General features: G+C 58.6%; 4 protein-coding genes across 4 annotated transcripts; 3 read left to right on the forward strand and 1 right to left on the reverse strand.

Annotated features, from left to right (window-relative positions):
- Positions 1-142: 142 nt before the first annotated feature.
- Positions 143-5,478, forward strand: DCS_02897 (nuclear pore complex subunit Nup192; the record flags this gene model as incomplete). The annotated part of the gene is made up of 4 exons (XM_040800222.1): positions 143-332; positions 412-4,857; positions 4,927-5,348; positions 5,422-5,478. The coding sequence occupies 4 exons, from the start codon at positions 143-145 to the stop codon at positions 5,476-5,478; spliced, it is 5,115 nt and encodes a 1,704-aa protein (XP_040661105.1).
- A 498-nt stretch (positions 5,479-5,976) lies between these two features.
- DCS_02898 (uncharacterized protein) lies at positions 5,977-7,271 on the reverse strand (the record flags this gene model as incomplete). Its single annotated transcript, XM_040800223.1, has 2 exons — positions 5,977-6,176; positions 6,242-7,271. 2 exons carry the CDS (start codon positions 7,269-7,271, stop codon positions 5,977-5,979), a joined length of 1,230 nt encoding a protein of 409 aa, XP_040661106.1.
- Positions 7,272-8,950: 1,679 nt separating this feature from the next.
- On the forward strand, positions 8,951-12,422 carry DCS_02899 (DNA polymerase family A; the record flags this gene model as incomplete). The annotated part of the gene is made up of 2 exons (XM_040800224.1): positions 8,951-9,113; positions 9,166-12,422. The coding sequence occupies 2 exons, from the start codon at positions 8,951-8,953 to the stop codon at positions 12,420-12,422; spliced, it is 3,420 nt and encodes a 1,139-aa protein (XP_040661107.1).
- Positions 12,423-14,434: 2,012 nt separating this feature from the next.
- On the forward strand, positions 14,435-16,307 carry DCS_02900 (DUF1760-domain-containing protein; the record flags this gene model as incomplete). The annotated part of the gene is made up of 2 exons (XM_040800225.1): positions 14,435-15,253; positions 15,330-16,307. The coding sequence occupies 2 exons, from the start codon at positions 14,435-14,437 to the stop codon at positions 16,305-16,307; spliced, it is 1,797 nt and encodes a 598-aa protein (XP_040661108.1).
- Positions 16,308-17,312: the final 1,005 nt, after the last annotated feature.

The following is a 17,312-nucleotide window of genomic DNA, read 5'->3' on the forward strand; positions in this document are numbered from 1 at the left end:
ACAACTTTTCCAAATCCTAAACGCAGCGGCAGCGCCTGGTGTCGCTCGCCGCAACACGCGTGACACCACCGTCCCGTCGCGACTGGGGCTTTTCTTCCTGTACCGTCCGGTCCACGATGCTGTAGCATCAAATCGCCAAATAATGGCCGAAATAACAACACTCGATGCCCTGCAGGCATTTCACCGGGAGCTTATCGCCCTGCACGGCGGTTATGGCAACGGTGTGGAGGGTCTGGCCAATGAGTTCCTCGTTCCCATCTTCTCGAGGGAGCTGGAAAAACTCTGGGAACGTCCAGCGAAAAATGAACAAAGCCGCAACATGGTGAAGTCCGGTACGACGAGAAGACGCGCGGGGTCCCGGGGAGCTCGCCACGCATTCATTTCTATTTTCATTTCTAATTTCGGCTACAGGAAAACTCTCCTTGGACGATAACGAATACACCATCAACGACATCTTTCAACAAGACATTCTCCTCCTCTCCGACGAGATTGACATCGATGAGTTGGATGCAGCACGATGTCTGCTTGACTCCCAGGGCGACCCGTCTGTACTCGGACGGTCCCTCCTCGAATGCGGTATCGTGCGTTTTCATCAGCAGCGAAAGTATGTCCTGGATGCGTTAAGGCTGCTTCTCGAACTGTACTGTGCCGAGGACGAGGCCGAGGAGGATGCCGACGCCCTCGAAGCAATCAAGATGTTTATCGCAGAGCTCCTCTTTCAGCCAGCACCCGGGGGCGCGAAGAGATACGTGCCCAGGTGCATGTCCGCCATGTCACAGATCCGGCTTTGGCTGCAGAGGCTAGGCGACAAGATCGCCGCCGTCCAGGCTCTAGACCAGGGGAGTCCGGTCGAGATGACGGAGCAGATGGAAACCGTCGAATTTTCCCGACTGAGCTTGATTCAGCAGCACGAGCTGCTCGCCGTTGCATTGACTCGTTTCATCGAGAAACAGCAAGCAGAGACGTCGGATTTTTTGATCTTTGTTTCGTCCCTGAAGAAAACAGAACGTTACGATACACTTCTTGGTGAGCTTAGGTCCGACTCTGCTACCAAAAATCTGCTGACCTTGCTCTCTCCAGTACACCTGATCCCTGCCATGGGCGCATACATCTCCGCCTTTGGCTCGGCCGAGGGCGGCTATGATCTGATCAAGATTCGCGAGTTGAACACCACCTTGTTCCCACCTTTGGACGATTCCACTTGGCGCCTTCCACAACTAGGGGCCGCGTTCCGTGCCTGGTGGCTGGCAGAGTACAGCGGATTCTATTTGGACGAACCCCCTGAGGTTGCTGTACCTCCCTCTGCCGATCTCGACGCTGGTACGCTTGCCGTTTCGCCTCCGACGGACCCAATGCTAACGAAGAGGACAGAGGATCGCCAAAGGTCAAAAGACTTCCTCGACGCTCTGAAAGACGGCGCCTTCGACTTCATACTGTCTGTGGCCGGAGATGTCAAATCACCGGACTGGCACGACTCGGTTCGCCTTGGGATGCGAAACTGGCTGCAGAGGAAATCATCGGCTCTGCCTCGCGAGCCGATTCAGTTCTCAAACTTCTTCCAGGTTTCACTGACGACACAGATCGAAACTTTTGTCGACGCTTTCATCTCCAATCTTCCCGACATCCTCAGAAAGTTGCGGGTGGAGGAGGATGAACAACGGCAGCTCAGCCAGGCGCACGAGCAAGATTTGGATTTGGAGCGCTTTTTGCTCATCATTGCCTATACGTACGAGGGTCGTCCCGAGGCCGCCACAAGTTTTTGGTCGGATCCGGACAGTAACCTGGCTGGATTCATGCACTGGGCTTCTCGAAGAGCGTCAACGCCACTTGTCACCGCTTTCTGCGAGATGCTGCAGGCAGTGGCCGACAACGAAGAGTGCGCCACGGCTGCGCATGTATTTCTGCTTGACGAGGGCCACCAATCTTCTGGCAAGATACGGAGGTCGCAGTCGTTGACCTGGAGCCAGATATTCAAGGAACTTGATTTCTTTTCCGACAAAATAAGACAGAAGCCCGCCGCCACACAGACTACCAGATACCGGGGCGCAAAGTCTAGCAGCGACCTGGTGGAAACGGAACCCGAGTCGGCCATGCTTCTCGAATGCTACTTGCGCCTCGTGACGAAGCTTGCGAGTGAGAGTGAAGTTGCCAGGGTTTTCCTTCTACAGAATCCGACGTACAATCTTGTTGACATGCTTTACGAGTTGGCCAGCAGCCCCATCCCGCCGCGGCTGCGGGGATGCGTTTTCATATCTTTGAAGGCCCTCATAAGCCGAAAGTCGACTCAGGAGAGTCATACGATGTGGGGTTGCCTGGAGACTTGGATCACTGGGGGTTATGCCCTCCCAGCTACCGGTACTCTGCGGCAATCGCAGGCAGCCCCCGTCGTGTCGACTGAGCGTATACTCGATGAGATGAGCAGTGGCTTCGAGGATCCCGTCTCGCTCATCCAGCTTCTACTGGCCCTCATCTCACCCGCGCGGGACAGCAGCCCTCTGAACGACTCCCTCCCATTTCCGGAGAACCTCGGGTCGAGCTCGCGATACCCTGGCATGGAGGTGTATGTCGACTACGTCATGGGGCTTGTGTTTGCCAATAAATCGCAGGAACTCCACGACAAGCACCAGATTCGAGTACTGCGGCTAAGTTGCCTCGAGTTCATCCTCACCTGCTTGTCAACCTTTAACGAGGACCTGATCGTCATCGCCAACGAGACAAACATTACGATCGATTCCGTCATCTCCACGTCCGACCTCAAAACGTATGTGTGCAAGCACCCGTTTGCGAGGGTCATGGAATGGATGTCCAACGACAAGGTCATGACAGTGTTGTTCAACACCATCCACCAGGAGCCTGCAGACGTCGGCAATGCCGCGCCAGACTCGCCGATTATCCTTGGCATCTTGCGCGCCGTCGAGGTCATTTCCAAGGTCCTTGATCTCGAGGCGACCTATCATGAGTTGGTCAGACCACTCATCAAGCTGCAGTCCGGGCAGAGACGTCAGCCGGTTGCCAATGCTGCATACTCTTCCTTCCAGGACGGACTCGTTACAAGACTAAATCTTGTCGTGGACCTGGGCAATTACTGCGGAATTGGCCACCCCGATCTGACGTTGGCTTGCCTGAAGCTTCTTGAGAAGATGTCAACCTCGTCAAAGATTACGGCGACTTGGTCCGGTTCGGGTCGGTACGCGCACCGCAACAAAGCCATCGTGGCTCTCGAAGCAAACGGCGAGCATGAAGCGATCTCGCGGTCGTTCATGTCCGAGCTCATGGCACCGTTGGAGGCGCAGCGCGAGGCGAACTCTCCCAACTACATTACCAAGATCTACATTCTAGAGTTTTTGCTGCAGTGTCTACAGATGACGCCGCAAGAGCCAACAATCGCTCACTTGCTCTTAGGTTTCAAGTGCGGTGCAGACTCGCTGTCCGTGGACAGTGACGGATCCTTTATGGCTCAAACATCCCTCTTCCATTGCCTCGTGAGACTCCTTCTCGAGGTGCCCTCTAGCGACGCACAAGGGATGAGGCATTGGCTTCTTGCACTGAAGTCACGGGTCATGCGGATTCTGCACACACTCTGGAGCTCGTCGCTGTCGGCCCCGCTCGTCATCAATGAGCTTAGGGACAACGAATTCCTCTTCCACCTCCTAGTCCGCGAGACCGTCATCCAGCCCGATCTTCGGTGGGAGGGACAGGCGGTTGCCGTGGCAGACTTTCCCATGACCGACGGCGCTCCCACCCTTGTCGACTTTCTTGCACTGCGAAGCTTGACGCTCGAGTACATTGCCATGGAGCTTTGCATGATCTCGCAAGGCCGGATGCCGAGCGTCAAGAGGCGAATATACGACGCCCTGAACGGTCAAGTCGTGGGTGAGGGCAATCAGCCGATTCAAACGCCGACGGTGTTTGACCTGTATGATTTTCTGCTTCCCGACGGGATCTGGGACGTACGGCCGCCTCCGGTTCAGTACTACACGGACCTCGACCTCACCGTTTGCTCAGAGCGAGATGCGGATTCGAACGAAGTTTACAACATCGAGCGAGTGAAGGAAATGTTTCTCCTGAAACGAAGCGAGCAGCAGAGCCAAGGGGCCATCGTGGCCGTGCAGGATCTGGCATTTATCGAAAGAGAAGAGACGATGATTCTCGAATATCTCGTATCTTCCAGCAGGCAAAAGCAGATTGCCACGCAGTGTCTCGGCGTTCTCAAGTCGTGGACTAGGCTACTTCTCATCATGGTTGAGTGCAACGACTTTACGGGAACGTCGCAAACTTCCTTCTTCCTCCAGGCACTTCAGGCCATCCTCCCAAGCCTGGAGACGTTTGCATCAGACAGACCTGACGAAGCCTTTGAGTTGTCCAGGCTGGCTCGGGCGCTGCTGTTCAAGCTGGATCAGGATCAGGATCCGGCGGCGGCGGCGGCGGTTTCCGACGACAAGCAGAGCCAGGCGGTTGGCAACTTGATCAGCGACAAGCTGTACCAGCTCTTCCAGATGTGCCTCCAGGCAATCGGCAAGTGGTCGGGCACGCCGATGCTGAGATGCGTGTACTACGAAATCTGCTACCGATATCTCACAGGGACGTCGACGCAGGCGCGCTCGAGCCGGTCCAAGACGACAAAGACGATTCAAGTCTACGGTGAAAGGCTCATCAATGTCATCTGCGACGACGCATACAGCGGCGAAGCGACCTGCCAGGCCGCGGCATTCATTCTCCTCAACGCCTTCGTCCATGTTGGCCAGCTCGAGGGCGACAGCCACGTGATCGAGACGCTCAACAAGCTCAACTTTGTCGGCATCCTCGTGGATTCGCTCCGCGCCGTCATGCAGGAGTGGCACGACGCCTTTACATCAGGTCTGCCGCCACTGCCCGTCGTCCTTTTGACTCGTCACTCGCGGAGCCCAGCTCGCTAACATTCGCCAGGCCACGCGGATCAGCAAAACTTGCAGAACGCCCGTCTCGCCCTCCTCCTCCAGATGGCTCAGTCTCGCGCCGGCGCCAAGTTTATTCTCTACGCCAACTTCTTCCGGGCCATCGAGACGTCGGGCCTTTTCACCGCCGACCCGGAGCTGCAGAGCAAGGCCGAGAACCCGAAGGCGCTGGAGCAGCATTATGACCTGCTCGCCAAGGTCACCCGGATCGTCGGCGCCGCTCTTCTGAGCCGCGGAAGCCACAACACGGTGCAGGGCCGAAAGTTCCTGACGGATCACCGCATGCTGGTGACGCACACGCTGAAGCGCAGCGCAGGTATCGGAGGCGGGGCCGCACATGAGGCGCTGGAGGAGAAGATTGGTGAACTTGCGGACGCGTTCATCGTCGTCATTGCTGCGACAGGATTCCTAGAGGTAGGTTTCAGTTCAACGGTGCCGCGTGGCGTAGACGATATTCGGAACCAGCAACGTGTTGACGATGATGCAGTTTGAGGCTGAAGCGACAGTCGAACCGGCCAAGCGCGACTACGTGTTGTTTCACTAGGCGCTTGCTCTGCACACCGGGGAGGTTGAGCGATGGACCGGCGAGGTCACGCTCGGACGGATGGCGTTGAGGCGAGTTTAATCTGACAACATTCGCGGTGCATTTGATATCGGTGCGAACTGGGATTGGGAAGAGGGGTTGGGGCAAGGCAGAGTTGGTTTCCCACATGACGCACAAGTACTTGGGGTGGATAGATGTGCAATTCGCCGGCGGTGGGTTGACATGAAGTAGACTCGGGCTCGCACGCTTCAGTACAGTTACTGAATTGACTGCTGCACAAACGTTCCGCTGTATTGCGGTCAAACGCTGTCCACAAATGCGGATAACAGCGGACGAAAATGCTCATTTGCTTCCCGCTCCATGGCCACGACCAATGCTTCGTATACAGCTCCAAGAATGCCGTATTGCATGCAAAGACGTCAGGACCTGGACACTGCTGTCGCCCCGGCACCAACCAACTTGAGCGCCAGCCGCTAGGCAATTTGCTCACGGCCTTTGTCAGGTTATTTGGTCGGCTTTTCGTTTGCCCTTTTTGGCTGCCGTCATGAGCTTGAGTTCCAAGGGCCAGAAGCCCTTGGTGGACCTGTTATAGGTAGGTCGAGCCTTCATGTCGATCTTGGCGCGACACATTGGGCATTTGCCTCTGGTCGTATCGACGTGAAGGGAAGAGTGCAGACACTGCTGACAGAAGAGATGCCCTTGACGTACATGTCAGTCATGCACTGGACTCGATTGGTCTGTCAAGAGGCGGAGAGCAACGTACCGCAATGAGTGACGGTCAAGGTGGTGACGTCGTCCATGCAAATTACGCATTGGAAAGCAGACAGCTTGACGCGGTTGTCCGTCGCTGGCTTCGTCAATTCCTCAGGCACCTCATTTGTGCTCGTTAGATCAATCGTCGCGAGCTCTCCGACATCCGCTTTCGACTTGGCGTGTTCGTTTTCCCCAAACAGGTCATCGTCGGACAGCAGGTCGGGGAGAGCTATGGCCGTCGATTCTTTGGATACCTTTGCCTTCGACGTCTCAGGACCCCGCCTTTTCTTGCAAGGGTGCGCACCAGGCGTTTGTGAGGACGGCATCTCGGGGAAAGGGCTATGCTGGGTTGGCGATATCCTGGGTTCGTCATCGACTTTGGTAGGGTCGAGTGCGTTTTGCGGTTCCCGAGCGCTCGTTGTCGAGCACAGGGTCGTGGATCTCGAAAGGGAGACGTTTGCCCTATCGTGGGCTGACGAGGGACTGTGTGGTGGAGGGGTCGAGGAGCGGAGGTTGGTGACGACGGGCTGGCGCACTTGACCCGGGACCTGATCTGGGCATGGATCGGCGCTGGCGAGCGGGTTTAGGAACGAGGGATAACTCGAGGGGGAAGAGAAGTCGCTTTCGGCAAGGGCGCTGAGGTGGTGCTCGTCGAGTGTGCAGCCTTCAACGCGTCCCGAGGGCAGGACAGAAAGGCCATCCGTCGGATTGTCACCCCCCCACTCGACGGTGAAGTCGACGTCGTTCCCGGGGTCGTCGGGAGGGAAACGGTTCCGTGTGCCCGGAGGTGTAGCGATGCTGAAGGCTTCGACTTGATCAGCCGTGCCGACAGCAGATGAAGAAGCGGAGGAGGGAAGAGTTGAAGGCGACAGGCGGACAGAGGGCGATCGTCGGGACCGTTCCTGCAGCGTCGGCGGAAGGGGCACGGGCGATGGCCAGGAGATTCTTTGTTCCGAGGAAGTACCTTCTGCACCCGGAAGTGCGTCAGAAGTTTGATGCGTACGTGATTCGTCGGCCGCGACCAGGCTCGGCATCTTCATCGCCTTTGGCTTGGAAAGGAAGGGGGGAAATGGCGGAAGAGAACGGAGAAGGGGAGGACGCGGTATGATGGCCAGAACGAGACGCAACGGAAAGTGTGGATAACAGTGCCCGACGAAACTAGAAGAGTGCCCGCGGGAAGACGCCGCCGGAACGCTAGGCTGCTACCTGTTGGTCGACATTCAGGTGAAGGTAAGACGCGATGGCCGGCGTATGCTTTGCAGTATTAGCATTCTCTTTTGCCCTACATTGGATTGGAGTTGGCGGGCGGTGGCAACCTCCGTCGAGTGGCGTGGAGAGTTGTAGAGTGTTCCATGTTGGTAGTTGTCATCATTGTTTGGAACTCGGTTAGGTAATAATTCCTTGTACGGAGTACGGAGTACCGATGCTGGGATTGCGTGCTACCGCACCTAGACACTACTAGGAGGATCACGGACTAGACTGCCGCAAGTGCCTTCAGACATGCATTGTACAGCACTTACTTACTCCGTGCAAGTACTTGGTCCAATAGATGAGATGACATGAGAAAGCGTCTGCGTAAGTACAGTACAGCATCGGTTCGATACGATATACAGTATTGGTACAAGTGCGGAAATACGGAGTACAGTACGTCAATAACCCAACTTAAGTACGGAGGAATACAGTGCAGTATACTAGTATGGAGGGGGTCCCTACTACGGAGTACTTACTGTACGTACTTGCACATGTGCGGTTGCTAACAATTAGGTACAAGATCTGGTACGGAATACTCTTCTGGTGCTGGGTACTAAGGTACCGAGTACTTTCAAGGACAGTAACTTTCCGGTAGAACGTAAGTACTGTAGTACAAGTACTCGGTACGCTTGGGTAGGTGCCTACTAGGTATTCATGTACTTGCTGCACATCCAGCACCTTCTGTAGCAGTTTGGTGACTTGAACATCATGCCCGCGCTACATTTCGGCAAGCTCTTGACGAAGCGATCACTTGACTGGTAAAAACAATACCGTTACGAGTTTCCTAGGTAATGCCCACGGACCCTGTCATTGCTACATTACAAGTGTGGCACTCCAAGTACGAGAACGAATACCGTCACCTTGCAATATCAGGGGCTCATGTACCGCTCGATGGAGGGGAGAAATGCTGGGTACGGCAACGGTACCCAGGTACTAAGGTACCGTAAGTACTAGGTACTGTACAGTACGGAGTATACGAGGGCGACTGTGCAACCTTCTGACTCGCCCATGTTGGCGCAGCTTGGTTGAGAATACGCTGCCGTACCTGCACCCACTTTTACACCAACAGTTACTGGCACATGTAAGTACTGTATTGTACTTGCACATGTACCCGTAACTCCTGTGCAGTATTATTTGTGCGGCTGTACTTGAGTACAAGTACGGCCGTGCAGTTCCATTACAGTAAGTACTCGCATGAGCAAAGTGCCGGAAAATGGTACCTGCACCGTGCACGATGGGCGCCCCCCCTCGCACCCCCGAAATTGGACCCTGATGACCTAATACTGCCATCCCTCCCAACGCTGGCTGCGAGGCAAAGAAAGCTCCTGCTGGGTCAGCTCACAGGCGCCTGCCCCTTCCTGCATCCAAGGGGACGGACAGGATCAACGACAGCAGCTCACAACAGGTTCGCACAATTCCCACCACTGCCTGCGCATAGTCGCCTCATCAGAATGACGCATCCTGTCATATGAATGCGCTCGTCCCCGCCGCTGGCCGTGTCCAGTGCGCATCGACCGCCGGCTTCGCTCGCTTGGCACGCCATCAAGCCCATCGTCGCCGCCACGGATGGAGATGCTGCCTCGCCACCCTCGCGAGCAAGTCACCGGTAAAGAGGAGCGCCAGCCTTTCGAGTGAGCGGCTTCGCCCTCGATCCGCTTCCACGTCCTTGCTGACCTGCATCAGTTCCCTCCGAGGCCCGCTTCAACGAGATTGGCGTCCAGCAGCTGAGCGAGCACGTCTTCCGCCAAGTCTTCCCCGACGGGGTCAAGCCTGCGCCCGAGGAGCTCGTCAAGCTGTCCAAGGACCACCTGCAAAGGCACCATCTGCTGGGGAAGAACACGGACGACGCGGCCCCGATCGCCTTCGACCTGCCCGACCTCCACGGCCGGACCCTCGACGAGCACTTTCACAAGCTCGGCAGTGACTGCGCCGAGCCGCACCTGACGTACGCGAGGCAATTCGTCCGCGCGAGCGTGCCGCCGAAGCCCCGGAAGTGGGTGCGGCGAAGCGGATGGACCAAGTACCACCCGGACGGCCGGACCGAGGCGGTCGACGCGCCGGACGAGACGATGCTCTGCTTCGACACCGAAGCCATGTGGAAGGAGAGTCCCTTCTCCGTCATGGCCTGCGCGTCGAGCCCGACGGCTTGGTATGCTTGGCTGTCCCCCTGGCTGCTGGGCGAGACGACCAACGACCGGCAGCTCATCCCGCTCGGTGACGCCGCTCGGGATCGAATCATCGTCGGCCACAACGTCGGCTACGACCGGGCCAGGGTGCTGGAGGAGTACGACCTCAAGCAGTCGAGGAATGCCTTCATCGACACCATGTCCCTCCACGTCGCCGTCAACGGCATGTGCTCGCAGCAACGACCGACGTGGATGAGGCACAAGAAGAACCGCGAGCTCCGAGAGCGCGTCGCCCGCCAGACGCCCGACCACGAGCTCGCTGAACTCCTTGGCAATCGGAGCATGCAGGAGGAGGAGGAGCTGTGGGTCGAGAGGAGCTCCGTCAACTCGCTGCGGGACGTGGCCAAGTTTCACCTCAACGTGTCCATGGACAAGGCCGTCCGCGACGATTTCGCCGCGCTCGACCGCGCGTCGGTCCTGGCCAAGCTCGACACGCTGATGGACTACTGCGCCGCCGACGTCTCCATCACCCACCGCGTCTACCAGACCGTCTTCCCCAACTTTGTCGACGTCTGCCCGCACCCCGTCAGCTTCGCGGCCCTGCGGCACCTCGCATCCGTCATCCTGCCCGTCAACGAGTCTTGGGATGCCTACGTCGCCAACGCCGAGGCCACCTACCACACGCTGTCCGACGCCGTCCAGGAGCGGCTGGTCGGCCTCGCCGACAAGGCGCTGGCGATCAAGGATGAGCCGGACAGGTGGCAGACCGACCCGTGGCTGAAGCAGCTCGACTGGTCGGGTCAAGAAATCCGCATGGTCAAGGGCAAGGGCAAGAACGCCCCGCCGAGGCCTGCCGCTCGGCAGAAGAAGCCGGGCATGCCGCGGTGGTACAAGGATCTGTTTGCGAAGATCGACGCGCCCATGGCCATCAGCGTCCGGACGCGCATCGCACCCTTGCTCCTCAGGATGGCCTGGGACGGCAACCCGCTGGTCTGGTCCGACAAGTACGGCTGGGTGTTTGCCGTCCCGCGGGACGGCGCGACGAGGTACGCGGGCAAGCAGATGGTCGAGTGCCTCTTTGACGAGAGCGACCCTGCTCTCCAAGCGGACGGGGGCCATGCCTACTTTAAGCTGCCGCACAAGGATGGGCCGGCGGCCCGGTGCGCGAATCCGCTGGCCAAGGGGTACCTGGCCTACTTTGAGAACGGCACGCTCTCGTCCGAGTATCCCTACGCCAAGGCCGCGCTGGAGATGAACGCGTCCTGCTCGTACTGGATCAGCGCCCGCGACCGCATCATGTCGCAGATGGTCGTCTACGGCAAAGACCTGCCCTCGGCTCGTGGCGAGAAGCCAACGGGGCGGAAGGCGGCCGGCTCCGAGGGCTTCATCCTGCCGCAAGTCATCCCGATGGGAACCATCACCAGGAGAGCGGTGGAGAACACGTGGCTCACGGCGAGCAACGCGAAGCGGAACCGCGTCGGCTCGGAGCTCAAGGCCATGGTCCAGGCGCCAAAAGGCTACTGCTTTGTCGGGGCCGACGTCGACTCGGAGGAGCTGTGGATCGCCAGCCTCATCGGCGACGCGACCTTTCAGCTCCACGGCGGCAATGCCGTGGGCTTCATGACGCTCGAGGGAACGAAGGCGGCCGGCACCGACCTCCACTCGCGGACGGCGGGAATCCTGGGCATCTCGAGAAACGACGCCAAGGTGTTCAACTACGGACGCATCTACGGCGCAGGTCTCAAGTTTGCCGCCACCCTTCTGCGGCAGTTCAACCCGGCGCTGTCGGAGAGGGAAACGCTCGAGGTGGCGTCCAAGCTGTACGCCAGCACCAAGGGGGCCAAGACGAGCCGGAAGACGATCCACAAGCGGCCGTTCTGGCGCGGCGGAACCGAGTCGTTTGTCTTCAACAAGCTCGAAGAGTTTGCCGAGCAGGAACGGCCGCGGACGCCGGTGCTGGGGGCCGGCATCACGGAAGCGCTGATGAGCCGCTTCATCGGCAAGGGCGGCTACCTGACATCCCGCATCAACTGGGCCATCCAGTCGTCAGGCGTCGATTACCTGCACCTGCTGATCGTGTCGATGGACTACCTCATCAGACGGTTCAACATCAACGCGCGGCTGGCCATCACCGTCCACGACGAGATCCGCTACCTCGTCAAGGACGAGGACAGGTACCGGGCGGCCATGGCCCTGCAGGTGGCCAACGTGTGGACCCGAGCCATGTTCGCGCAGCAAGTGGGCATCGACGATCTGCCCCAGTCCTGCGCCTTCTTCTCGGCCGTCGACATCGACCACGTGCTGCGCAAGGAAGTCGACATGGACTGCGTGACGCCGAGCCATCCGACGGCGATACCCCCGGGCGAAAGCCTGGACATGACGGCCCTGCTCGACAAGGGGGACGACGCCGTCCTCGACCCGCGCATCGTGCCGGACCCAAGGCGCGCACCCAAGCTGGAGGGCATCGAGTACACCCCGCGGGTGCCGGTCATGCAGGCTCTGCGGGACGAGTCGGCCTGCCGCCTGGCCTTTATCAGAGCCCAGGTCTCGAACGACGACGACGAGCTCAAGGACATTGTCAGGGAGGCGAAGAAGGCCGAGGCGGCGGCGGCGGCGCCTCGGGAAAAGCCCGCGAGCAAGAAGTCGCCGCGAGGCACGCTGCCGTATCGCGCGCAGCCGCAGCTGGTGCCGATGGACGAGCCGCTGTCCGTGGCCGAAGCCATGGGCGCCCACTACGGGTCCGGATACCACGGGAAGAACAAGTGGTCCTGGCCGAGTTCGGCAAGAGGTTCACGGCCGGCATCGAGGGTTTGAGGATGAAATGTCGCATCCATTTCTCGCCCCGTCCCACACGCGACATTGGGTTGGGACGTGGGTGCCACACAACCTGATTGGGGATGCGTATAGCCTCTCTCTCTGTTCGCGTCTCCACGTGCGGTACCGACATACGAGGGAGCGCCATACGCCGAGGTTGACGAAGCGTACCGTAGCAAGCGGTATATGACTTTTCATGTTCAGTTCCATATGATGAAGCCAACTTGGATATCCTGGTTCACGGCAAAGCTGCTGGCGAGTAGCGAGACGTCGACGCGAGCCGAAGTTACAAATGAGCGCCTACCGCCGGTTTGCATTGTTCATGGCAAACAAGGCGTGACGCTCAATTCCTCCGGCAACTGTGCAGAATCAGAAATCTGCCGCCTTTCTCTCGATTACGTTTGGTTCATTCAGGCCATTGTACAGAGCATGGGAAGAAGGAGTCATTGGCGTCCTCCGCCACCGGCGCGAGCGCCCATGGGGACCAGCAAACCGTCTCAACAAAAATTATCAAGACAAAATGGCACAGCCATCAATTGGCGGGCAGGCGAGTGTATAAGTAGGTTGATAGGCAGGCAGGCAGATGTACAGGTGAATAGGTAGGCAGGCAAGTGAATGGATTGATATGGAGGCAAATGTACAGGTGAAGAGGTAGGCAGGCAAATGAATAGGTCTAGTAGGTTGATAGGCAGCCAGGGAGCCAGGCAGGTCGTAGGTTGGTGCTAGGCATGTGCACTGTAGTTGTACAGTAGCGGCAGCAGGCAGAGGCAGAGGCAGAGGCAGGCAAGCGTCGCAAGCGCCCGCTGTAAGTGCCCTCGGATACGTGATGAATATCACTACGGCTGCCAAAGACAGCTTCGCGCAAGGGGTACTCATGGCGGGACTTGTGCCGCTTAGCAGCATTTATTTTTTGCATTTGATTTCGGAAGCACAGATTCATTCTATTAGCCAATACTGCCTGGTCTATTCTAGCAAGTCCCGTAGATGGCGAAGATTTAATCTAGGCGATTCACTGCTTGATCACGGCGATATGCTATGTGATGGTGTTTCCCCTTGCGAATCATTACAAGGTGCTCCGTACTAGGTACCGCATGTACTGTAGTAATTGCTACTAGGCACCTACTTGTAGCACTGTCCCTACCTAAGTTAGCACCTAGTAGCTTAGTGGTAGGTATCAATCCCAGTGGCCACTGATTTATTGTGACGACATGTGCAGTACGGAGTACAGTACCTAGTACCTAGTACCGAGCGTTACAGAGTACCACTGCTCCGTAGGTACAGAGCACATGTCAGTACTTTTGCACAAAGTATATACAACTACACCCATAACCTGCTGGTATAGGTACTAGGTAGGCATTGCGCTGCTTCGCAAGGTACTCCGTACAGAGTACATAATACTTGTCGTACAGAGTTCGAGCATCGCTGCTCAAGTTGAGTTCCCTACGGCAGCCATGCTCCTGTTGGCTGGCAGATGGCTGGTCCCTGTTGCGAATGTACTTGCACAGGACACTACGAATACAGTACATGAAGTACATGAATGTACCCTGGCTGAAAGTAACGGATACTTTGCTCCCTGAGGGTTCTGGTGGGGAGTAACTTGCGAGTACCGATCCGTGGTGGGGTCGCTCGTCAAGCCAAACGGCACACGCCCAACTTTATGCAGGCCGCCGCAACGGTGCAAAATACGGACCACCAACCTCAAGTATCTTCAAGTACCGGAGCTACGGCGGGGTTGTACGAGAAAGTACCCCCTACCTTGGCACCCTGCACGGAGTTGGGTGACGTAGTAATAATAATACCGCCGCGACGGGAGAGGTTCGTCGTCCTCCATCCAGCGCCCCATCCATCCCCCCCTGCTCCGCGCTCCGTCACCGACTCCGAATCACGACGACTTCAACAGCTGACCAGACGACGCTCCACCCTCCTTGCATGCACAGCGGAAGCACGGCCCTGCTCTGGTCTCGCCGTTGACCTCGTTTGATCGCACCAGGTAACTCGCGCAGCCGGCAACGATGGCGACGATGGAGGAAACGACCAGGCGGCTCAAGGAGTCGAGGCCGCCGGCGACGGACAGGTTCACCTACCTCACCATCATGGAAAAGTCGCTCTCCCCGGAGATTCTCCCGACGCTCGAGGAGATACTCGAGGACGTCGAGCTGACGAGCGACATCGGCTGGGACCTGGTCGAGATGCTCATCCCCCTCGCGGGCAGCGAAAACTGCCTCGAGACCATCGCCCGGCTCGGCAACCCGCGCGAGGTGATACTCAAGGTGCTGCAGGTCATGGACACGACGGCGGGCGAGGGCGGCGACGGCGCCGAGGGCAACAGGGCCTTCGTCACGCTCTGCGGCATGCTCGGCATCCTGCACGGCCGGCTCCAGGTCAAGGAGCCGTCGCGCTTCCTGCACACGACGCTCGACACCGTCTACAGGTCGTACGATCCGACGAGCGCGGAGACGACGGCGGCCGTCATCGCCCTCGTCCGCTCTCTGTCGGGCCAGAAGCGCCCCCTGCTGCCGTCGAGGCCGTCGAGCACGAGGCCGGAGACGGCCTTCCGCGAGAGCGACCCGGCGAGGAGCGCGCCGGACCCCGAGGCGGACGCATCGGACAAGGTCGGCGCCGACGAGCCCGAGCTGGCCAGGCTGCTGCTCCAGTCGTTTGTGAGCTGCGTCATCGAGGCCTACGTCAACTCGAACAACATGGAGTGGGCCGCGAGGCTGCTCGAGTACACGTACCCGGAGCGCATCGTCCAGGGCCGGATGACGATGATGCAGGCCTTCAAGGAGACGGACGAGCTCGGCGCGAGGGATGCCCTGGTCGGCCAGCTTGTCGTGAGTCCCGCCCCCCCCGCCCCGCCCCGCCCCGTTCCGAGGCAGCACGGCCGCTAACGCGGGAAGCGAACGGCAGGCCGCCGCCGGAGACGTCGGCCTGTCCCGGGTGCCCTTCTCGAAGCTCAAGGAAGCCGTCGACGGCCCCGTCTGCAAGGAGCCGCTGGCCATGGACTTTGACCCGCAAAGGCCGCAGGACGTGAAGCCGTCGACAGGCGGGCTCATCTGCCTCGTGGCCTACTGCATCTTCGCCGCCGACGTCTTCGACGCCGACCAGCCGCTGCCGGAGATGCACCTCTTCCCCGACCACGACCTGCTGATGAAGCAGTTCCTCGGAGACGACGAGGACCCGCAGGCCCAGGTGTCGGAGAACCCCGGGACGGTGGAGGCGCTCGTCGCCGTGGCCATCTGGCTGCACGGCCGCGAGCACCTGACGGCCGGCGCCGGCACCGAGGCCAACTTCATGTCCTACCACCACACCCTCACCCTCGTCTCCGTCTTCCACCCCAACGTGCGGGTCCGCAACGCCGCCACCGTCGTCGCCGGCCTCGTCCTGCACGCCGACCCCGACGAGGAGGACAGGCTCGGCATCCTCGAGGACCTGCTCGAGAACTGCATGTTCTCGTCCCTGCAGGCCTGCGCCGTCACCTGGCTGCGGGAGGAGATCATCGCGGCGAGGAAGGCCGAGTCCAAGGGTCGCTTCAACAGCCCCGACTGCCTCGAGGCGCTGCAGTACACCCTGTTCCCCAGCCTCACCCACCTCAAGGAGGCCGACACGGCCGCGCTGATGGACTTTTGGGGCCAGACGGCACCGCTGCTCCTGCAGGCGGCCAACTTTGCGCTGTTCCTGTACGGGGGCACCGAGTACGGAAACATCGCGCCGGCCGGCATGGCGGCGGCCATCGAGCACCGATACGTCGAGCCGCTGCAGCAAGCGGCCAAGTCGTTGTCGGCCGAGGTGGCGAAGGAGGGCCTGGAAGCGCAAACGGCCGACCCGGAGATGCTGATGCAGCTCGGCATCCTGTCGGACACGCTCTCGAGGGTGCCTCTGCAGTAGAAGATTGCGACGAGGAGACGGACGGCCGACCTTGGTGCGGAACGGGCCGTCTAGCGGAGGATACGGATGCCTGCGAGAGCGAGGGTATTGCCGAGAATCCAGGAAGCAGTAGAAGCATGCGGTCCCCCTCCTCCCCCCCCTTCCCGTCTCCCGGCCTGCAGACTGGCTGCGAGGTTGAAGTTTTCAGCAGGTAGTATGGATTACAGTTCTTCACCGTTACCACGGAATACACAGCGTCGAAATCTGGTTCATGTCGTTTAGCAATAGAATTACTGCCTCGGTTGACCCCTTGGGGATTCCGGGCGCTCCCTACTACCTCTGAGGCGCTGTGAAGGTGCTGGTAGTGAGAAACAACGACGGCAGCAGGACAAGGACATGGCAAGGCAGCTCTACATGACGCCGTACCAGTAATTGTACGTCGCTTACTGCTAGTACTAGGTAGGTACTTACTATTTACTAGTACCTAAGGTAGGTACAAAGCGGGAATAACAGGATATACTGTACGGAGTATGATGCAACAGAGGAAAAAGGGGGCCGCCCTGACTAGGGCTACAACGAATCAAGGATCGTGAGATGGGTCAGAATCAATCTATTGGTGTTCTTCTTGATGATGTTGTTGCCAACTACAAGGTGTCCTCTGGGCCTGCTTAAATAGGCGCAGATGTGGACACCGCTACGTAACTAACTACCCGGACTTTAACCCCGTTACAGGCCTGTTGACGCGTCGGCGCGACAGAGTACTAACCAAGCAGTTACTGTACAGTATGATACTGGGTATTAATAATATGGTACAGCACCAACTATGGAGTACTAGGTACCATGTAGGTACTGATCAGGTAGCAGCTACAGGGCACGTACGGAAAACACTGTGCGGTTTGGTACCACCAAGAAATACAGCACTGCCAGCCACCAAGTAAAGTACTAGGTAGGGGGCTTGGTAATGGCGTACGTACTCCGTAGTGGCACAACAGGTCCTACTGTAGTCCCTAGAACTGTTCTTCAGTG

This window comes from Drechmeria coniospora, chromosome 01 (genome assembly GCF_001625195.1).
Source record: "Drechmeria coniospora strain ARSEF 6962 chromosome 01, whole genome shotgun sequence".
NCBI classification, from domain to species: domain Eukaryota; kingdom Fungi; phylum Ascomycota; class Sordariomycetes; order Hypocreales; family Ophiocordycipitaceae; genus Drechmeria; species Drechmeria coniospora.